Raw genomic sequence first — 24,377 nt, forward strand, 5'->3', positions numbered from 1 at the left:
CGTTTCACTACCCCGTAGGTGAGCAGTGCAGAAGTGCTGTAATTGTTGGTATCTCCCAGGCATCCATTGTAAATTCACCACATACCTCTCAAAGGTTTTATGTGGATATCTCCCATTCCGCATAAACTTAAGGCAGCTGGTGCCTGTGTCAGTCACCCAAGATATAAAAAAAAAAAAAACACTCACAAAGGGGAAAATCTACAGAAACCACCCAATGTTAGTAGAGGGGAAGTTAATGGAGAGAGAGCTCCTTGTTTATTAATTAAGTTCCAAAGCTTTAAAGTATGGGTAGTGAGACAACAGAGTTGGAAACCCCCCTAAATGGATAAGGAACACACTGGGCTTGAGCTAAATCATGACCCGCCAGTGTCCTCTCAAGTTTTACCCGGGCCTTTTGAGCAGTGTGATGTCTCCAGCTGAGGATTCTAGTTAAGGAATTGCTATGGACTTAAGTCATGGAGACCCAGTCCCCCATTCAGTTTAGACCCCGTAAGAACACGTTGGAACAGGAAGGGGCCATCCCCAAATTTTCCCACAAAGTTGGGAGTACGAAATTGTCCAAAATGTCTTTGTATGCTGACGTGTTAAGAGTTCTCTTCACTGGAACTAAGGGGCCAATCCCATCCCCAGATAAAACAACCCCACACCACAATCCCCCTACACCAAATGATTTGGACCATTGCACAAAACAAGGTCCATGAAGACATAGATGAGTGAGTTTGGGGTGGAGGAACTTGACTGGCCTGCACAGAGTCCTAACCCCAACCCAATTGAACACCTGTGGGATGAATTAGAGCAGAGACTGCAAGCCAGGCCTTCTTGTCCAACATCAGTGCCTGACCTCACATATGCACTTCTGGAAGAATGGCCAAACATTCCCATAGACACACTCCTAAACCTTGTGGACAGCCTTCCCAGAAGAGTTAAAGCTGTTATAGCTGCAAAGGGTGGGCCAACTCAATATTGCACCCTGCGGACTAAGACTGGGATGCCATTAAAGTTCATGTGTGTGTAAGGCAGGTGTCCCAATACTTTTGGTAATATAATGTATTATCTAGTGCTTCTCTTGCGCTGGGCATTCAAGGGTCTGTTACCCTTTATTCCCTTAATTTAATGCCCATAATGACTGGCCAGTCTCTCTATTTGGGCCTATACCCTCTTGTCTCTAAACTACTATTACAGCAGATGTGTTCTACATATGTATAATCTGTTACCAGCACTATTCTTCCTTTATCTATAATACTCAGATGGACAGTAGACAGTGGCAACATAACATAACCACCAATCAATACAGTTCGATTAAGGGGAGTAAAATAGGTACCCTTTGTCTTGTAAATGGCTTAACGATCAAGGAAGTCTGATAACTCAAATGTAAGCAAAGGACTTACCTCAGCCGGGTGATTATCAGAAATTCCCAGAATGCCTCAAGCTCCTCATTTTGGATTCTCAGGGTCCCCTGTAAATTCCCTCCTAAACAAAGCTCGCCAACTGTTCCGGAAATTTTATAGATAGGCAACTCCTATTCTCATATTGATTAGTGGTTCCAAATTAATAAGTAAGGGACAAACACAAAGATACACTCCGCATCTTTCCAATAACTGTTCTGTTTATTCGGCGCAAATTACATTTGTTTTATACACATGATTACGTAGGTATCACATTGATATTACAATTGTACTTTTATGGTAACAAGGGGCGTAACATAGGCAGGCCAATTCTAATCAGGACTCGAAAGAATGCAAACATGTAATGAAAACATTATTAGTGCCGTGTGCACAATGAGTGCCATGTGCAATGCATAGGCAAAGCTTACAAAATAGAATACAATTGTATACAGAATTTACGATTTTCTTAACAATTGTTACAACATTCATACAAACATTGTTAAATAAATACATGAATATATGCAAAACATAAAGGACCTCCCTTAAATGCCTCCCATAGAGTATATGACGCCAACCCATAACCACATACTGAATACTAGATTCAATTCCTAAATCCTATTGATAGGTAGTTGTCCTCTGTGGGCAGGCAATTCCTCAACATGTTTCCTGGGAGTAACCTGCTTCTTCAGGAGGTGAGGGGGGGGGGGCTGCAAAGATGAAAGAATTAAACAATTCAAAGTACAAAGTAATTACTACACTTATTATACTTCCAGTATGTAAAACACAAAACAACGTATCGATAACCAAGTTAAGGGAGTCCAACACCAAAAAAAAGGAAGGCACCATAGTCTGGTCCAGTGTTTCTCAACCTTTTAGTCAAGGCACCCTTTAAAATTCTGCACAATCTTGAGGCCCCCCATTCTAAAATGTAAAAAAATAAATGAATCATTGTACATAACGCAGCAACATCCACACACGTAGGACACCCAACATTACAGGTGATTTATTCTTTCAAAGCAAATACACCATTGCACACTGGTACCGACTTGTATTCCCATGTTTCTCTTCTCCCTTACTCAGATAATGTGACCCCAGTGCTGACGGAGGGGGTGAGGGGAAAACTAGGATGCCGTGCATGCACCCAATGTCCTCCTAATTAACCAATGACATAATTGTTTTTTAGGATGCTGGCAGCTGGAAGGTTGCAATGGTGCACAATGAAAACCTGCGGCTTTGTGTAACCGCAGAACTTAATCCGTCCGCTGGTTTGTATAAATTTTTGGGGCAACTTTTAGGCATTTGCCAAGGCACCCCTGAAGAAACCCTGGTTGAAAAAGGCTGGTCTGGTCAAAAACGTGTGTTAATTACACCCTGGAGGCAGGTGTGGGAATAAAACAAGGTGGCAAGCAATTGCACTGTTATAAAAAAAAACATATTAACCACTTAAAGTGGTGTTCCGGCCGAAATTATAATTTTAAATAAAAATACCCCTATAATACACAAGCTTAATGTATTCTAGTAAAGTTAGTCTGTAAACTAAGGTCTGTTTTGTTAGTAGTTTGTTATTTTATAAACTTACAGCAGGCTGTGGCCATCTTAAGTGTGGGCATCTGAAGCCAGACTGTATTCCTTCCTGGATCTCATCCTTGCAGATCTCGCACATGCTCAGTGCATCACAAGCAGTGTAATAGGTTTCAGGTCAGGTTTCCATAGCAATGGCAGTTTCAGAGGAAGTTGCCGCCCCTTCCCAGAAGGCATTGCAAACAGGAAATCATGCGATGGGCCGCGGCCAGAGAGGAGGAAGTGAAAAATGAATACAGCAGATATACAGTAGGTGCTGAGAAATTTTTTTTTAAAATATCCAATTTGTTTACAGTGCACAGTTTAGTGAGGGATGCTGAAAAGTTGTAAAAGTGGGTGGAACTCCACTTTAAGGACCGCCCCACGTACATATACTGCGGCAAGGCGGCCCTTAAGCGCCTAATCACGTACCTAACGTGATACTTGTGAACGGCTATGGCCACCGGCTACCCGCAATCGCTCGGTGGAGAGAGATGGATGGTCTGCCCATGTACACAAGGCAAGTCGTCCCCTCAGTGAGGAAGAGACATCTGTGATCCCTGCTCATAGGGAACACAGATGTCTCTCGTGCATCCGCCCCCTCCAAAGTGAGAAAACACCTACAAGGAACACATTTAAAACTTCGATCACCCCCTAGTGTTAACCCCTTCCCTGCCAGTTTCATTTATAGCAATTTTTAGCTCTGATCCCTGTATTAGTGTCGCTGGTCGCAAAAAAAGTGTCAAAAGTGTCAGTTAGGTGTCCAATCTGTCCGCCACAATGTCACAGTCCCGCTAAAAATCCATGATCGCCGCCAATACTAGTAAAAACACTTAAAAAAAAAGTCCTTAAATCTATCCCATAGTTTGTAGATGCTATAACTTTTGCGCAAACCAATCAATATATGCTTATTGGGATTTTTTTTTTTTTTTTTACTAAAAATATGTAGCAGGATACAAATTGGCCTAAACTGATGAAGAAATTCAATTTTTTCATTTTTTTTATTGGGAATGTTTTTATAGCAGAAAAATTATTGTTTTTATTTCAAAATTGTGGGTCTTTTTTCATTTATAGCTAAAAAATAAATAAATAAATAAAAAAGCTCTATTTGTGGGAAAAAAATGAACATCAATTTTATTTGGGTACAGCGTTGCACAACCGCGCAATTGTCAGTTAAAGCATTGCAGTGCCGTATCGCAAAAAATGGCCTGGTCTGGAAGTGGGTAAAACCTTCCGGGGATGAAGTGGTTAACGCCAATCCACATCACCACGATAACCAAAAATATTAAACAAAAAAAAAGCTACAACACCCACCTAATAAGTTGGTTGGATGGATTCAAGATATTAGACCAATTTCAGATGGTAAAAAGACCATGTACAGTCAGGTCCATAAATATTGGGACATCGACACAATTCGAATCTTTTTGGCTCTATACACCACCACAATGGATTTGAAATGAAACAAACAAGATGTGCTTTAACTGCAGACTTTCAGCTTTAATTTGAGGGTATTTACATCCAAATCAGGTGAACGGTGTAGGAATTACAACAGTTTGTATATGTGCCTCCCATTTTTAAGGGACCAAAAGTAATGGGACAATTGGCTGCTCAGCTGTTTCATGGCCAGGTGTGTGTTATTCCCTCGTTATCCCATTTACAAGGAGCAGATAAAAGATCCAGAGTTAATTTCATGTGTGCTATTTGCATTTGGAATCTGTTGCTCTCAACTCTCAATATGAGATTCAAAGAGCTGTCACTATCAGTGAAGCAAGCCATCATTAGGCTGAAAAAACAAAACAAACCCACCAGAGAGATAGAAAAAACATCAGGTGTGGCCAAATCAACTGTTTGGAACATCCTTAAAAAGAAAGAACGCACCGGTGAGCTCAGCAACACCAAAAGACACGAAAGACCATGGAAAACAACTGTGGTGGATGACCAAAGAAATCTTTCCCTGGTGAAGAAAACACCCTTCACAACAGTTGGCCAGATCAAGAACACTCTCCAGGAGGTAGGTGTATGTGTGTCAAAGTCAACAATCAAGAGAAGACTTCACTAGAGTGAATACAGAGGGTTCACCACAAGATGTAAACCATTGGTGAGCCTCAAAAACAGGAAGGCCAGATTAGAGTTTGCCAAACAACATCTAAAAAAGCCCTCACAGTTCTGGAACAATATCCTATGGAGGGATGAGACCAAGATCAACTTGTACCAGAGTGATGGGAAGAGAAGAGTATGGAGAACAGACCATAGGGAGGACAGACCATATTGGCCCCATAAAGAATGAGGAAGGACATCTAGTTACAAAGGATGGGAAGATGGCGAAGGTATTGAATTTATTCTTCTCCTCAGTCTTCACAAGTGAATCGGGGGGGCTTCAGTAAACAAAACTGCAGTGTTTATTCTCATGACACATCACAGGAAGCACCTCCATGGTTAACAGAGGACAGAATTAAAATTAGACTTGAGAAACTTAACATTAATAAATCACCGGGACCAGATGGCTTGCATCCGAGGGTACTTAGGGAACTCAGTCAAGTGATTGCCAGACCGTTGTTCCTAATTTTTACAGACAGTCTACTGACTGGAATGGTACCAGCTGATTGGAGAAAAGCCAATGTAGCCCCAATATTTAAAAAGGGCCCAAAAAACATCCCTGGGAATTACAGACCAGTTAGCCTAACATCAATAGTATGTAAACTCTTGGAGGGGATGATAAGGGACTATATACAAGATTTTAGTAATAAGAACGGTATCATTAGCAGTAATCAGCATGGATTCATGAAGAATCATTCTTGCCAAACCAATCTATTAACCTTCTATGAGGAGGTGAGTTGCCATCTAGATAAAGGAAGGCCCGTAGACGTGGTGTATCTGGATTTTGCAAAAGCATTTGACACAGTTCCCCATAAACGTTTACTGTACAAAATAAGGTGCGTTGGCATGGACCATAGGGTGAGTACATGGATTGAAAACTAGCTACAAGGGCGAGTTCAGAGGGTGGTGATAAATGGGGAGTACTCGGAATGGTCAGGGGTGGGTAGTGGGGTGCCCCAGGGTTCTGTGCTGGGACCAATCCTATTTACAGTTTTTCTCCATTGTTTTGGCTCATTTCTTGAAACAGAAATGACATTCTCAAAACTCTAAGTTCATTTGGCAAAACAGTCTTACAGTTCAGCACAACTCTATAACTCACGTGCAAAAGCTCATATCTCTCCCAAAACTGTTCACTCATGCTTCAAAACCATATTCCTTTCCCATATAAAGAGTCAGTGCTACCAAAATGGCAAAGATTCTTCTCAATTGCTTTGGCTCATTTCTTGAAACATACCAGACGTTCTCAACTCTCTTGGTGCTTTTGCCAAAATAACCTGGATGGTTCAGCACAACACCATGGTTCACCTTCAAAAGCTCATATCTTTCCCAAAACAGTTCACTCATGTGTCAAAAATAAATTTCTTTCTCATTCAAATAGTCAGTGCCCCCAAAATGCTTCGTCCCTTTGGCATTGTGTAAGCACTGCAAGTCAAAATGTTTAGATGTTTTGTCTCTAAGGCAGAGGAACATTGAAATATCCCTCATGTCCACCTTTCAGTCTTAGCCCAGTCCTTCATTGACAATGGTTACTGTACAGTTTTTGTCTAGCTAACTGAATACAATTGTGTATAAAACTGAAAAAAAAGAAAAGATTTTAGGGTAAGAGTAGCCTCCAAGGTTTGACATCACACATTGCACTCATACTGCCAAGGAAAAATTACTTTACAGTCTTGTAACCATTATCATTCACACACAAAGTAACTTCCATACATCAGAGTAAAAAGAAAATGTATACAGCATAATATACGGAAATATAAACACACAAACATAAAACAAGGAAAATTACATTTAGCCTACAATGCTGTAAATAAAGCTGGAGTTTCACAACTACTGTAACATCTCTTCACTGGCCACCGTCCTCACCCTCCTGTCCATCCACACGCTGCTGTCTGTCTGGCCAAAGATTCTCGTCAACATCGCAGCATATATCCTCCCTTGCGATGCAACGAGGGAAGAAACGGTGTGCATGTCGCAACCATCCCCTACACTGATCTCCTGTAATATCCTCACAGGCAGCATCCATTGCATTGAGCAGAGACCTCTGATCTTGAGCCCGATGCTCATACACGCTCCACCTCCAAGCGGAGAAAAACTCCTCAATAGGGTTGAGGAAAGGAGAGTAAGGTGGTAGGAACACCATATCCATCCTTGGATGAGCAGTGAACCAGGCCCTGATAAGCAGGCCACTGTGGAAATTCACATAGTCCCATACAATTATATATTGTGGTAGGTGAGGCCCTATGAGACCTCTCTTATTTTCAGGGATCAAATCCAAATGAAGGCGGTCCAAGAAGATGAGGAGCTTCTGTGTATTGGATGGGCCAAGACTGGGGATGTGAGTGACCACACCATTCTCAGAAATGGCTATATATTGCCCCCTCGCTGGCCTGGGACATCCACCGTGGCCCGGTGGCCAATAAAATTTCGGCCACGTCTTTGGCCCTTGGCCAGGTTGAAGGCAGCCTCATCCACATACACGAGTATGTGAGAGGTCTCGTTTCCTTCCAATGTCATTATTCTCCACAATAGAGTAAAAAAAGAAAACATCAAATCAGTCATACAGAAGAGTCATACACTACAGTTACAGACAGTTACATACGAATGTTCTACACAAGTTCAATATACTACTGGCCAGTATTCCAGTGGTTCCAAACCTGGGGTACATGTACCCTATGCAGAGGTAATTCAGGGGGTATTTGACAGAAAGGGGAGGGGAAAAATTATCAATGAGTAGACTTACTGAAATGTTACAGTAAAACCCACAGTATTAGATAGATTTACATGGGAGGCACTACTGTAATTGCAGCTCTTTGACCCTTTTTCTTACTGTATTGTATGTTATATTCTTCAAAATAAGGATTATAATGATAATTGCATCATACAGTAAGCTGCAGTTTTTAGAAAAATGTTTATAAATCAGATATGTAAATCAAATACTTTCATACCTGGATTACCTAGATTCAGAAATCAGGTAAAGTGGGTACTGAAACCAATACATTTCGGGAATCACTGCTTATGGTAATTGTAAAAAGGTTATCTTGATGGACAACCAGTGACTGACTTACATGTACATACTGGTACCACAGCTCTTTCACTCTGTCAGACTTCCTCTCAAATGGTACCCTGTACATTTACTTCATTGTCATCTGATGCTTCTTCAATATGCGGGCTATTGTGGAGATGCTTATAGAGTGACATTTTGGAATATGACATTGTCTTGCAGTGCGGATTTGTCTCAATGTGATGGCATTATTTGCCAACACCATGTTACAGATCTCTTGTTCTTGTTGTTCATTGAGAAATTTTCCTCGGCCACCCGTGCCAGGTTGTCGTACAATCCTAGACATAGAATTCAAAGTACAACACTCCATTCATAATTTATACCTTATGTATTCCGTACAGAATGAGTTACCAATGTAATCGTATTGTTGTTTTACTTACAGTAACTTTACCACAATTCCAATGCATCACTGCACAGTGACTGGAATACTACTGTAAACTGTATCATCAATATTGTAGAAAATAAACTATTCCATACTATTCTATAGTTTATTTTCTACAATATTTTTCTTGTCATTGTTAGTATCATACGTAACATCCCACTGAGGTAAGATACTGTAATACTGTAGGCCTATCACACACAAACACACAAACACACACACACACACACACACACTAAATGAATACGTAAATAAACATATTTGTTGCTCTATGCGCAGTGTCCTGTCCTATACATTATATAATTCCATCATTGACTGACTAGATACCTTTTCCCTGCGAAAGGTTTGAATGATAGAGAAGACTGTAGAGCTAGGCACATTAGGCTGCACTCGGCGACCTGCCTCTGCCATTGTGTGTCCTTGGTTGATGACATGATCTATAATTGTGGCCCGAATTTCATCAGGGACAGCATAGTGTCTTTGTGCTCCTCTGCCTCTTCCCCCTATTCCACCACCACTTACCCTTACTCTTCTTCCTCTTCTTCTTCCTCGAGCAGGCAGTTTCCCTTGTTTATTTACTTGGCCAGGTGCCTCCATGTTCAGAAATTGTACTGGTCCTGCATGGTCAAACTCTATATATACATGTTTGGCAGCATTTACAATCATGGACAGCACCTGTCAGGTAACTAAACATACTGTTTGATTGGTCATCTGAGACCAACTCCGACTCCTCCTTTGTTAGTCAAGTTCTAGTTGCACCTGACTGTCAATTTCTGTAATCATTTTATCAAATGTTCCAAGAGATTCACATATGGTATTCATGGTATTATGTTCCTGAATAATTTTGACAATTGAACAGACTATTGTGCATGTAATGACTTAAACAATGAAATGATGCTGACAGGTTTTGGAGAGAACAACCATTAGACTGAGAATTGACAATCAGTTTAGATCAACAAGATCTATTCACTTGGAAATTGTGCTAAATGTAGGCTACTTGTACTTAATCATTTGAGAAATGTACTGAGACATTGAGACATGCACTGAGACATTTGCAATTTTGATGAAATAAATGAAAAATTCAATTCAGTTCTGAAAAAATTGCCAAGTGGTTTGGAGATTTGTCCATGTTGTTTTGAGAATGTCATTTCTGTTTCAAGAAATGAGCCAAAACAATGGAGAAAAACTGTAATATGTTCATAAACGATCTGGAGGATGGGATAAACAGTTCAATCTCTGTATTTGCAGACAATACTAAGCTAAGCAGGGCAATAACTTCTCCGCAGGATGTGGAAACCTTGCAAAAAAAGATCTGAACAAATTAATGGGGTGGGCGACTACATGGCAAATGAGGTTCAATGTAGAAAAATATAAAATAATGCATTTGGGTGGCAAAAATATGAATGCAATCTATACACTGGGGGGAAACCTCTGGGGGAATGTAGGATGGAAAAGGACCTGGGGGTCCTAGTAGAAGATAGGCTCAGCAATGGCATGCAATGCCAAGCTGCTGCTAACAAAGCAAACAGAATATTGGCATTAAAAAGGGGATCAACTCCAGAGATAAAACGATAATTCTCCCACTCTACAAGACTCTGGTCCGGCCGCACCTAGAGTATGCTGTCCAGTTATGGGCACCAGTCCTCAGGAAGGATGTACTGGAAATGGAGCGAGTACAAAGAAGGGCAACAAAGCTAATAAAGGGTCTGGAGGATCTTAGTTATGAGGAAAGGTTGTGAGCACTGAACTTATTCTCTCTGGAGAAGAGACGCTTGAGAGGGGATATGATTTCAATTTACAAATACCGTACTGGTGACCCTACAATAGAAATAAAACTTTTTCGCAGAAGAGAGTTTAACAAGACTCGCGGCCACTCATTAAAATTAGAAGAAAAGAGGTTTAACCTTAAACTATGTAGAGGGTTCTTTACTGTAAGAGCAGGAAGGATGTGGAATTCCCTTCCACAGGCGGTGGTCTCAGCGGGGAGCATTGATAGCTTCAAGAAACTATTAGATAAGCACCTGAATGACTGCAAAATACAGGGATATACAATGTAATACTGACACATAATCACACACATGGGTTGGACTTGATGGACTTGTGTCTTTTTTCAACCTCACCTACTATGTAACTATGTAACTATATATGAGAAGGAAAGGAACTGCTCATGATCCAAAGCATACCACCTCATCAGTGAAGCATGGCCTGGCAGAGCATCACCAAGGATGAAACCCAGCATCTGGTGATGTCTATGCGTTCCAGACTTCAGGCTGTAATTGACTGCAAAGGATTTGCAACCAAGTATTAAAAAGTGAAAGTTTGATGGATGATTGTTAATCTGTCCCATTACTTTTGGTCCCTTAAAAAGTGCGAGGCACATATACAAACTGTTGCAATTCCTACACCGTTCACCTGATTTGGATGTAAATACCCTCAAATTAAAGCTGAAAGTCTGCAGTTAAAGCACATCTTATTTGTTTCATTTCAAATCCATTGTGGTGGTGTATAGAGCCAAAAAGATTAGAATTGTGTCGATGTCCCAATATTTATGGACCTGACTGTATTCATAGATAGTTCTATTGTTGTCGCAGCTTCTTTAGAAAAAAAAAAATTGTGTGTGTATAGAATATACAGTATATATATATATATATATATATATATATATATATATATATATTCTATACACACAATTACACACACACACACACTGTATATTATTGAGTTCAAACTCAACTATTTACTCTAGGCTACAAAGACTAAAAAAAAACAAGAAGCTTACCGTGAAGGTCAGGTATTTACAAAGAACTCCAGTAAGCCAAAAATTAGAGAGTGGCTAATAAAAGCCACTAGAGATATAGATCTACAAAGGCAAAAGACACCACAAGGAAATCTAGAGACAATTCAACCAAGCAACCATCCATGCTCCAATCAACATATGTAAGCCTGCCCCCACCACTGTCTGACCATGCTGTCATAATGGAGATGAATTAGAGATAGACAGCACTGATTTTGAGCACCAGGAACTTGCTGGAGACTTGGGATGAAATGTCCAGTTTTACTAACACACGAGAAAGCTGTAAAAACTGGCTTGGGGTATTAAGATTTTTTTTTTACCTTCGTCATGAAGGGGTTAACTTTAGGTTTGACAGTTATTGAGAAGACGCAGCACTAACAGCTCTGACCACTGAACTAGAGGGCGAGAAGACAACAATGACACAAAACCAACTTTCTCTCACCAACCCGAAAGCCTGAAGGCGGTGCTTGGTTTTCGGGGTCTCGGACGCGGCAAGGCTCCTAAAAAGTCTCACACATGTGGTATCCCCGTACTCAGGAGAAGTAACAGAATGTATTTTGGGGTGTAATTTCACATATTCCCATGGCATGTTTGAGCAATATATCAATTAGTGACAACTTTGTGCAAAAAAAATAAAAAAATTGTCTCTTTCCCGCAACTTGTGTCACAATATAAAATATTCCATGGACTCGACATGCCTCTCAGCAAATAGCTTGGGGGGTCTACTTTCCAAAATGGGGTCATTTGGGGGGTTTTGAACTGTCCTGGCATTTTATGCACAACATTTAGAAGCTTATGTCACACATCACAGACTCTTCTAACCACTTGAAGACAAAGCCCTTTCTGACACTTTTTGTTTACATGAAAAAGTTTTTTTTTTTGCAAGAAAATTACTTTGAACCCCCAAACATTATATATTTTTTTAAAGCAAATGCCCTACAGATTAAAATGGTAGGTGTTTAATTTTTTTTTTTCATACAGTATTTGCGCAGCGATTTTTAAAACGCATTTTTTTGGAGGAAAAAACACACCTTTTTTAATTTTAATGCACTAAAACACACTATATTGCCCAAATGTTTGATGAAATAAAAAAGATGATCTTAGACCGAGTACATGGATACCAAACATGACATGCTTTAAAAAATGCGCACAAACGTGCAGTGGCAACAAAATAAATACATTTTTAAAAGCCTTTAAAAGAGCAGGGGGGACAGGGGTGCTTTTTTTTTTTTCTTTATTATTTTTTTGCTTTTTTATCTTATTTTTAAACTGTTCCTTTCATTTTTTTTTTAAATAATTTGTATTGTTATCTCAGGGACTGTAAATATCCCCTATGATAGCAATAGGTAGTGACAGGTACTCTTTTTTGAAAAAAATGGGGTCTATTAGACCCTAGATTTCTCCTCTGCCCTCAAAGTATCTGACCACACCAATATCAGTGTGATAAAATGCTTTCCCATTTTCCCAATGGCGCTGTTTACATCCGGCGAAATCTAAGTCATAAAATGCTCATAGCTTCCGGTTTCTTAGGCCATAGAGATGTTTGGAGCCAATCTGGTCTCTGAGCAGCTCTATGGTCAGCTGGCTGAATCACCGGCTGCATTCTCAGGTTCCCTGTTGAGACAGGAGAGTCAGAGAAAAACACGGAAGGCGGTGGGGGGGGGGGCATTCCCTCCCACTGCTTGTAAAAGCAGTCTAGAGGCTAATTAGCCGCTATTATTGCTTTTACATGAAAGCCGACCGCTGGCTGAAAAGAATGATACCAAGATGATACCTAAACCTGCAGGCATGATTCTGGTATAACCACTCAAAGTCGTGAATGGTGTGCCTGAAGACAAAAAAATGGTTAACAATAAAGCACAGTAAACAGTAAAGTATAAAAAATTGCATACCTGAAAAGCAAACGTGATAAAACATAATAACAATAAAACATTGCAGAATAGAATACAGTAAAAAAGAGCAGAACAATAGAGAGAGAATAGAGAGAGAGAGAACAATAAAAGGACAACTATTTTTTTTCATTTTATATATTTTTTTTTTACACTGTTTTTGTAACTGTAACTTTTATAACTGTAACCAGTTCCAGGTTCGGGTCTCTCAAAATGCGATGGCATCTTGGAAAGTGTGCCTAGTCTGTGCAATGCTGTACCCTACGCTAATACTCAACTAGTGTATGGTAGCGTCGAAAACATTCACCAATGCAAAGACCATGATTGTCAGGACAGGAGGGACAATAATACCGGGTGTCACGCCTATATCCGCGCTTGCTGCAGACACAACATATTTTTTGGGGGGTTCGTTGGGTAGGGGTACTCGGGAGGACATAAAGAAAATGCCTCTCATGCAGCCGACTGCATTTGGTTGGGGATGTGAATGGGGGAAGTACGGGTGCTGCAGAAGTGGTGGGTTCCCAATTAGGATTGGCGAATGCAGCAGGAAGGGCACTATGGGCACGACGGGCCTGTGTTTGTCTTCTTCTTGGTGGCAGCGGGACACTACTTGTGCTTGCCACCTCACCAGCTTGAACTGCACTTATGGGACTCGCCACGTCACCAAGTGTTACTACAGTGCTGGTTTGACTACGACCGGGGTATACTAGGCCACTAGCGCTTGCCATGCGGATGTTGTCCCCGCACTAGGGTGAATCTGTCCAGGTATGAACTGAAAGTTGCTCTCCAGAAACAAAGAGCCCCAGGTGCTGGCTAATGCTAGTAGAAGCTGTGTGCAATTGGGAAAATCCGGACAGCCGCACTCCAGGAGATTATAATCCAAACTCCTTTATTTAAAAATCAGGAACATGATGAGTAAGCACTTGGCATAGTGCGAAACGCGTAAGCTGATCGTCTGTACACTCTGTCTATGATGTACTGTATGACATGTTCCTGATTTTTAAATAAAGAAGTTTGGAAAATAATCTCCTGGAGTGCGGCTGTCCGGATTTTCCCAATTGCACACACTAGCGCTTGCCAGTTCACCAAAACGCTACCAAAAAAACTGTTAGCGATTGCAGGGATCAGGCCTGACTCTGCGAACGCTGCAGTTATGCGTTTAGTGTTTTGTAAGTGACAGTGATCGATCGATACTGCATTTGGGTGGGCTGGGCTGGGCCGGGCGGAGGGGCAAAACGCAGGTGCTAGCAGGTATCTGGGCTGATCCCGATAACACTGAGTTTTTGGGAACCCTAAACTGCTGGGGACGCTAGTATAGATCTGATCGGATCAGATATTGATCTGTTCAGATACTATACCACTAAAAGCCCTTGCACACTGGGGCGGTTTGCAGGCGCTATTGCGCTAATAATAGCACCTGCAAACCGACCTGAAAGTGCCGCTGCTGTGTATCCAGTGTGAAAGCCCCGAGGGCTTTCACACTGGAGTGGTGCGCTGGCAGGATGGTAAAAAAAATCCTATCAGCAGCATCTTCGGAGCGGTGAAGGAGTGGAGTGTATACTGCTTCTTTACCGCTCCTGCCCATTGAAATCAATGGGACGGCGCGCCTATACCGCCGGCAAAGCGCCTAGGCAGAGGCGCTTTGTGGTGGTATTTAACCCTTTCTCGGCCGCTAGCGGGGGTAAAACCGCCCCGCTAGCAGCCGAATACTGATGGTAAAACGCCGCTAATAATAGCGGCGTTTTACCGCCGACGCCGCCCCCGCCCCAGTGTGCAAGGGCTCTAAGGGAGGTGTATGCTGCGTGCGTGGGTGTGGTGTTAGCGATACTGGCGCTAATCTGATGCTGCCTGGGGCGACGCATACCACCGCCGGGCGATCAGGGGGCTAAACCTTTATTAGGTAATAAACGGCGGGTGCCCTGACACTATAAAAAATAAACGAACTAACCAGCGTCACCCGTAACAGTTATACGGTGATCAGTGGTGGAAGGGTTAACTAATACTACTTAGATAGTATATGGGGGTCCCTGTCGCTATAAAACGCTGACAGCGAACCTAAAAATTTACCTCCCTAACTAGCGTCACCAGTGACACTAATACAGCGATCAGAAAAATGATCGCTTAGCGACACTGGCGACGGGGGGTGATCAAGGGGTTTAAACTTTATTAGGGGGGGTTAGGGGGTTATCCTAGACCTAAAGGGAGCTAATACTAACTGCCCTACCACAATAACTGTCACAAACTGACACCATGCAGTATTCAGAAAAAAAAAAAAAACTGCTTGGTGTCAGTGTGACGGGGGGGGGGTGATTAGGGGGTGATCGGGGGGGGATCGGGGGTGATGGGGGTGTTATGTGTGCCTGGCATGTTCTACTGTGATGTGTAGTGTTGTGCACTCACATTGCAGTCTTCTCTCCTCGGCGCCGGAACGAGGAGAGATGACATCACATCCCCTGCCTCTGTGTACTATACAGAGGCAGGGGAAGATTCTGATTGGCTGGGAGCGATCGTGAAGGGGGGGCCACAAATGGATGGCCTCCCCCTCATCTCTGAACGCTCCCAGACCAAAGCCGACCGCCTCGGGCATCGGGGGGTCCGATCATACCCCCCCGCCCGCGGGAAGGCAATCACGTACCAGGTACGTGATTTTGCCTGCCCGTGCCATTCTGCCGACGTATATCGTTGTTAGGTGGTCGGCAAGTGGTTAAAGTCTATGGGACACGAACATGAATAATCAAAAGTGCTAATTTTAAAGGCTTATATGCAAGTTATTGTCATAAAAAGTGTTTGGGGACCCGGGTCCTGCCCCAGGGGACATGGATCAATGCAAAAAAAAGTTTTAAAAACGGCCGTTTTTTCAGGAGCAGTGATTTTAATAATGCTTAAAGTCAAACAAAAAAAGTGTAATATCCCTTTAAATTTCATAGCTGGGGGGTGTCTATAGTATGTAAAGGGGTGCATGTTTCCCGTGTTTAGAACAGTCTGACAGCAAAATGACATTTCAAAGAAAAAAAGTCATTTAAAACTACTGGCGGCTATTGCATTGCCGGTCCGACAATACACATAAAAGTTAATTGATAAAAACGGCATGGGAATTCCCCACAGGGGAACCCCGAACCAAGATTTAAAAAAAAAAATGCCGTGGGGGTCCCCCTAAATACCATACCAGGCCCTTCAGGTCTGGTATGGATATTAAGGGGAACCCCGGCCAAAAAAAAAAAAAAAATGGCGTGGGGTCCCCCCAAAAATCCATACAAGACCCTTATCCGAGCACGCAACCTGGCAGGCCGCAGGAAAAGGGGGGGGGATGAAAGAGTGCCCCCTCCTGAACTGTACCAAGCCACATGCCCTCAACATTGGGAGGGTGCTTTGGGGTAGCCCCCCAAAACACCTTGTCCCCATGTTGATGAGGACAAGGGCCTCATCCCCACAACCCTGGCCGGTGGTAGTGGGGGTCTGCGGGCGGGGGGCTTATCGGAATCTGGAAGCCCCCTTTATCAAGGGGACCCCCAGATCCCGCCCCCCCCGTGTGAAATGGTAAGGGGGTACAAACGTACCCCCTTACCATTTCACTAAAAAACTGTCAAAAATGTTAAAAATGACAAGAGACAGTTTTTGACAATTCCTTTATTTAAATGCTTCTTCTTTCTTCTACCTTCCTTCATCTTCTTCTTCTTCTTCTGGCTCTTCTGGTTCTTCCTCCGGTGTTCTCGTCCAGCATCTCCTCCGCGGCGTCTTCTATCTTCTTCTCCTTGGGCCGCTCCGCACCCATGGCATAGGGGGAGGCTCCCGCTCTTCTCTTCATCTTCTTCTCTTCTTCATCTTCTTCTCTTCTTCATCTTCTTGTCCGGGCCGCTCCGCATCCATGCTGGCATGGTGGGAGGCTCCCGCTGTGTGACGCGTCTCCTCTTCTGATGGTTCTTAAATAATGCCCCCGCCCCCTTCTGACGCACGGTGACTTGACGGCACTTCCCTGTGACATCACGGGGAATGTCACAGGGAAGTCCCGTCATGTGCATCAGAGGGGGCGGGGTCACCGGGTGGCCCCGCCCCCGTTATTTAAGAACCATCAGAAGAGGAGACACGTCAGCGGGAGCCTCCCACCATGCCAGCATGGATGCGGAGCGGCCCGGAGAAGAAGATGAAGAGAAGAAGATGAAGAAGAGAAGAAGATGAAGAGAAGAGCGGGAGCCTCCCCCCATGCCATCATGGATGCGGAGCGGCCCGGAGAAGAAGATGAAGAAAAAAAGAAGATGAAGAAGCGAAGAAGATGAAGAGAAGAGCGGGAGCCTCCCCCCATGCCATGGGTGCGGAGCGCCCCGAGGAGAAGAAGATAGAAGATGCCGCAGAGGAGATGCTGGACGAGAACACCGGAGGAAGAACCAGAAGAGCCAGAAGAACCAGAAGAAGAAGAAGAAGAAGAAGATGAAGGAAGATAGAAGAAAGAAGAAGCATTTAAATAAAGGAATTGTCAAAAACTGTCTCTTTTCATTTTTAACATTTTTGACAGTTTTTTAGTGAAATGGTAGGGGTACTTTTGTACCCCCTTACCATTTCACACGGGGGGGCGGGATCTGGGGGTCCCCTTGTTAAAGGGGGCTTCCAGATTCCGATAAGCCCCCCGCCCGCAGACCCCCACAACCACCGGCCAGGGTTGTGGGGATGAGGCCCTTGTCCTCATCAACATGGGGACAAGGTGTTTTGGGGGGCTACCCCAAAGCACCCTCCCAATGTTGAGGGCATGTGGCCTGGTACGGTTCAGGAGGGGCCACTCTTTCGTCCCCCCCTCTTTTCCTGCGGCCTGCCAGGTTGCGTGCTCGGATAAGGGTCTGGTATGGATTTTTGGGGGGACCCCACGCAGTTTTTTTTAAATATTTTGGCGTGGGGTTCCCCTTAAAATCTATACTAGACCTGAAGGGTCTGGTATGGAATTTAGGGGGACCCCCACGTCATTTTTTTTTAAAATTTGGCCGGGGTTCCCCTTAATATCCATACCAGACCTGAAGGGCCTGGTATGGAATTTAGGGGGACCCCACAGCATTTTTTTTTTTTAATTTTGGTTCGGGGTTCCCCTGTGGGGAATTCCCATGCCGTTTTTATCAATGAACTTTTATGTGTATTGTCGGACCGGCAATGCAATAGCCGCGAGTAGTTTTAAATGACTTTTTTCCTTTGAAATGTAATTTTGCTTTCAGACTGTTCTAAACATGGGAAACATGCGCCCCTTTACAGGCATACTATAGACACCCCCCAGGTACGAAATTTAAAGGGATATTACACTTTTACTGTTTGACTTTAAGCATTATTAAAATCACTGCTCCTGAAAAAACGGCTGTTTTTAAAACTTTTTTTTGCATTGACTCACGTCCCCTGGGGCAGGACCCAGGTCCCCAAACACTTTTTATGACAATAACTTGCATATAAGCCTTTAAAATTAGCACTTTTGATTTCTCCCATAGACTTTTAAAGGGTGTTCCGTGGCATTCGAATTTGCCATGAACACCCCAAATTGTTCGCTGTTCGGTGAACTGGCGAACAGCCGATGTTCGACTCGAACTCGAAGCTCATCTCTACTCCAGGACACACAACTCTGGCTGAATGGAAAAAACAGGATCGTCTGGAGCACAGTAACATGTTGCTGGCCAGCTGCAGTGTATTCCAGATATCTATGTGATCAGGCAGTGTGCAGGTTACCGATCAGCCTCCCTTCATTCTTGTCTCCCTGGTTACTTTTTTTTATCTGCCTAACCTGACCTGCACATTGTCTGATCACACTGATAAGATCTCTAGAAGACACTGCAGCAGCATTCTATGAGACCGGGGACACATTCTATGAGACCGGGGACACATTCTATGAGACCAGGGACACATTCTATGAGACCGGGGACACATTCTATGAGACCTGGGACACATTCTATGAGACCGGGGACACATTCTATGAGACCTGGGACACATTCTATGAGACCGGGGGCACATTCTATGAGACCGGGGACGCATTCTATGAGACCGGGGACACATTCTATGAGACCTGGGACACATTCTATGAGACCGGGGACACATTCTATGAGACCTGGGACACATTCTATGAGACCGGGGACACATTCTATGAGACCAGGGACACATGGCTGTTAACCATTTCAGCTTATAATCAGCTATTTAGCCAGAGCTCTGTGTGTGCTGCACAGATTGTTTGATGTTTTTTTTTTTTTTGGCGGATTTACTGCTGGATCAGGCTAAAAGCTTCACAGACCCATTAAATGGTTACTGTCCTCATCTAATCTTGAGCAGTTAAGTGTTTGCAAAAAAATCTGGAAACTGGGTGTGATGTTTTCTTCTGTCACTTGGTTGTACTTACAAAGGAAAATGACTGACTTGATCTTGCAGAGATGGTTTAAATAGAGTGGAGAAACCCTGCGATACTATATACCTGTACACTGAGTTCAGCTTTAAATGCAGTCTCTGACCATCTCCTCAATCAATCATGTCTGCAATCCCTAACCGTCCCCTGTACTATATCTGCAGTCTCTGACTATCTCCTGTAATATGGCTGCAGTCTCTGACCATCTCCTATACTATATCGGCAGTGCTAAATGTCCATGGGTAAATAATGGATAAAGTAATCCAATTACTTGCCTTGGGTGCGGACAACCAACGCTACGCCACTGGGGCTGCTATGAAATTATTTCCAGGGCTGGTTTTTATGCCTAGTCCGGCCCTGTCTATGGTCCATTCACTGCTTAGTAAACCTCCCTGAGATCACTACATACAATGTTCTTACACAGCTTTCTGTAATCTTCCTCTACAGAACAGAGCCAGAGAGATGGGGGTAGGGTGGAGTGGGGACTGAGGATGAGAGGGAAGAGACAGGGACACACAGGAGAAGAGCTATTCAATGCAGAGAAAGGTGGAGTAGAACACCGCACTAAGCCATAAGTACCTGGAGGTGACCTGGGGGTAGTTTGCATCTAGGTCCAAACTTCTGTGAGGAGGTTACTGGTGGAACCCCAACTATCTCTTACACCCCATCTTTAGGGAAGGGGGTCATCTTGAGCTAAGGATTTACATCTTTAGTTTTAGTCATGTTGAGCTAAAGATCTACACCCATGGCTTGTGACCTTTATTACTATGGTGTACAATCATTTAGGTGTGTGTTCCTCACTGTATGTAGAACAGAAGAAAGTCTTTATTTCAAATGGTACCTAAGCTGGGAGTGGGACTGCTCTATGGAAAGGGTTCAAATTCATCACAGCCATGGCGAATCCTGCCGGTTAAAAATTTACCTGTTGAATTTATGTGAAAAATTTTTCAGGAAATTTTTTTTTTCAACCATAATGCACTTTATGGCCATTAGACTTAGAGGGGCCAATAAGGGGACTTTTGGATAAGCCAACTCCATAGTATAAAAAAGGAAGAGGAGGCAAAGCCACCAGAGTAACAATGTATTGAAGCTGATGTATGTAGAGGATAGGGAAAACTGGCAAACTGCATAGGGAGAGGATAAGGTCAGTTAGAAACAGTACTTCATTTGTGATTGCTAGCTCTTTGGTCAATCACTTTCCTTGCTGCCTTTCGGTTCTTATCAGAGTTTTTTTCACCTTTAGTTTTATATTGTAATTGATTAGAGGACAGCAGTCACTTTAGAGTCTGTCCTGTCCATTACACACTGCTTATTTTTTTCTGGGAGGCTTTCCTTAAAAACAGTGGTCAAGGCAAGTAAAATGTTGGGTGCTCTGGGTGAACTGGACTGGCCAGAAAGGTAATCTGTTGTGTATTTGAAGGGCCGGGCAGGTAGATGGCCACAGACAGAAAATGCTAGGGGTGTGTTTTTCTAAGTGATTTCTCAAATCTCAAAAATAAAGCATAGAGACATGGACGGTTTGGGGAGTTTGCTTTGAATATTAAAATAAATTAAATTGAGCTTTGGGTTTGTGGTGCTCAAATACAGTGTAGTTCCACTTTAAATTGAGACAAAGAAAAATGGGATAGTAAGAAGAAAGGCTTCTGTGATATTTGATGGATATACTGTATAAATAAAATGTACAGTTCAATGTCACAGGAGGGGGCAGGTGATGGGTTCTGCCAATATCGGGACTCCATAATCTGCTCCATACTGTTGGCTTCTTGATGAATGTTCTAGTGATTGTCTTCATAGAATACTGCAGACAGATCCCAGGAACATCCCATAATGAGGAGGTCAGACCATGGTCCATATACCACTGAAAGGTCCCATCAACTGATCCCTCCCATCCCCCACAATCACTTTACTCCTCACACTGTATATAATGTATAATCATCTGCTTTTATCTTCTTATTCCACAGCTCAGTGTAAAAAGCCCACCATAGACAACGTGTACAGTCTCTCTATAGACAAGGAGTATTATAAGAAGGGAGAAGAGGTGAGAGTATGGTGTATATCTGGATATTATCCATCATCTGACACAATGAAATGCAACAAGCCCCACAACAGCCAGGAGTGGACTCCTTCCACTGTTACTTGTATAGGTGATTACAATATGTGGCACTTCCATCTTATACATAGTATGAGAACTGAACAATATATACAGAGTAAATATACACATTGATAATATAAAGTGTAAGATCTACTTTCACTTTGCCATGTGTTCCTGGAGAATTCTCCTGCAGTGATGAATTTGCTGAAAAGAGCATGGTGCAGCCTTGACATCACACCCCTACTACAGACACATTGGTCTTTCCCCAGTGAGATCCCACCATGAGATACACAGATCGGTTGTTCCCCAGGAGATCTCACTCCGCACACAAACATTGATATTTCTCCAGTGAGTTCCAACCATCCGCCTCATAAATTGCTGATTTCACAGTGTCCATGTCTTCCCCATAGACATTGCTCACCGAGGCTGAGCTCAAAGTTTAGAGGTTCAGCAGTATACAAGCAATATATCACACAGAACTGGCAGGTAGTGTGTAAGGCTGGGCTCACATATGAGGTGCATGCGGCTCACAGCAGGGGGTCCGGTTGAATTCAGGCCTGAAATGGACCAAAAGACACACAGGGTTTTTGTGCAAATCGCACCGGACCCGCTGTGGAGATATGTGAACTGCCTCCATAGAGAGCCGGTCTAAATCTCCTGCTACTGCGAATTGAATACGGGGAACCCACATCCAATTCGCAATGGTGTGAACCCAGCCTGAGTCAGCGCTCACTGGCAGCTCTAAAGTGGACCATAAAGGATCAATAACAGGGGGAAAAAAAAGGTGGGCCAGCCCCCGTTCTGTATTGGTCTCATGCTAGCTCTGTGGGAGCGGGTGTGAAAGCTGGAGAAGCTGTGGGTTATATACCTCCATACAGCGGGTCCAAGCTTATCCCCACAGCGGTCTTCTCATTCCTTGTGATGGCTAACTGCTTGACTGCTGATCCACATCCCTGTGTGCAGCTTGCAAGATACTTTTATGTAAGTGGATTTGAATAAAGAGTAATGCCGCGCACACACGAGCGGACTTTCTGGCAAACTTTTCCGGCGTACCGGAGTCCGTCGGACAATTCGATCGTGTGTGGGCTCCAGCGGACTTTTTTTTCTCAAAAGTTTGACGGACTTAGATTTGAAACATGTTTCAAATCTATCCAATGGACTCGAGTCCGGTCGAAACGTCCACTCGTCTGTATGCTAGTTCCACGGACAAAAAGCCACGCTAGGGCAGCTATTGGCTACTGGCTATGAACTTCTTTGTTTTAGTCCGGTTGTACGTCATCACATACGAATTCGTCGGACTTTGGTTGATTGTGTGTAGGCAAGTCCGTTCATTCAGAAAGTCCGTTGTAAAGTCCATCGAAAAGTCCGCCGGGCAAAGTCTGCCGCAAAGTCCGACCGTGTGTACGCGGCATTACTTGTTTTTACTATCACACTGACCCAGGTGCCCTCTTTCTGGTGGTTTTGTTTGTGTTAGAGGTTCAGCAGTATCCGCCTTCTCTGAAGAAGGAACATTTCTCATTGCCTTCCAATGGAGGGTTTTTGGTTCCCTTTTTGCCCTCCTCATCATAACCCATCAAAATATATTGTGTAATTCTTCCTACAACCCTTCCCAATAGAAGCCATTGATCCCATGCACAGCACTGATGATGGTCAACAAGACTGAAACAGCTGTATGTAGTTTGAAGTAAATGGTTCTTTAAACTAAAGACTACCCCTCCACCTCTCATTTTTGGATATCTATGTATATATATATCTAGATATATATATATCTAGATATATATCTAGATATATATATATCTAGATATATATATATGTTTATTTTTACTTTTTTTCTTTCATACCTTTTTAGAAGTACTAAGTGTATTTCCTTCCTAGCCCGACTGCGGCGCAGGACATTATGTCATCCTCCTCTTCCTCCTCCATCAACCCCGCTGCTTTCTGGGACCTGTGTGTGTCCCAGAAGATGAGCTGGCTATTCACAAAGCGCCACGCGACAGCAGAAAACCAGCTGTGAAGCCTGAAGGCTCCACTGCCGGTTTCCCTTAGCTGGAATGGTGGCACCTGCACCCGAGCCGGTGAATGAATCAGCAATGGGGGGCTGACATTGCAGGCTCCCTGGACAGGTAAGTGTCCTTCTTAAAAGTCAGCAGCTACAATATTTGTAGCTGCTGACTTAAGAAAAACTTTTTTTTTTGCGGCTGGAACTCCACTTTTATAGGCTGTATTTGTTCTGTAAACTGGTATGCACTGATGTGTGAATGACTAAAAATATGTAAACTTGCTTACCTCCATGCTAAAATGAGGAATAGCCCCCTTATTTCTGAGTATTTTTATGGAATAAGACACATAATTGCCTTGTGTTCAATGCATTGGTGTGTGCATTGCATTGGTTCAGTGGGTGTTTTTTTGTGGGTTCATTTTGGCCCACCTCATCATAATCTCTCCTGTACTTTCTTGTTGGTTTCCATGTGCTACACCAGGGGTCTCCAAACTTTTTAGCCCTTTTTAGGGCCACATTGTAGATTTTACAAATATTCGCGGGCCGAAAAAATGTGTTCATTATAAATAAATGAATAAAATAATTAAATAATATCATCATAGCCTTTCCGCACGTCTGTGTCCCCATCAGAGCCTTTGCACACCTCTGTGTCCCTCATCAGAGTCTCCTCATCATCAGTGTCCCCATCAGTGTGTCCCCACCAGAGTGTTCCCATCAGAAGTGTCCCCGGCAGTGTCCCCATCAGCAGAGTCCCCAGCAGCAG

General features: G+C 43.2%; 1 protein-coding gene across 4 annotated transcripts in view; it reads left to right on the forward strand.

The window, feature by feature from the left end:
• LOC141122475 (receptor-type tyrosine-protein phosphatase T-like) overlaps positions 1 to 24,377 on the forward strand; it is a 230,286-nt gene that overhangs the window by 43,352 nt on the left and 162,557 nt on the right. For 2 of the 4 annotated variants that reach the window (XM_073611980.1, XM_073611977.1), the window contains exon 2: positions 21,485 to 21,667. The exons of the other annotated variants lie outside the window; for them this stretch is intronic. In XM_073611980.1, coding sequence (XP_073468081.1) covers positions 21,485 to 21,667 — 183 coding nt within the window. The remainder of the gene's footprint in view (positions 1 to 21,484; positions 21,668 to 24,377) is intronic. 4 annotated transcript variants of the gene reach the window in all.

The sequence above is a fragment of the Aquarana catesbeiana genome, linkage group LG01 (assembly GCF_042186555.1).
Source record: "Aquarana catesbeiana isolate 2022-GZ linkage group LG01, ASM4218655v1, whole genome shotgun sequence".
In the NCBI taxonomy this organism is placed as follows: Eukaryota; Metazoa; Chordata; class Amphibia; order Anura; family Ranidae; genus Aquarana; species Aquarana catesbeiana.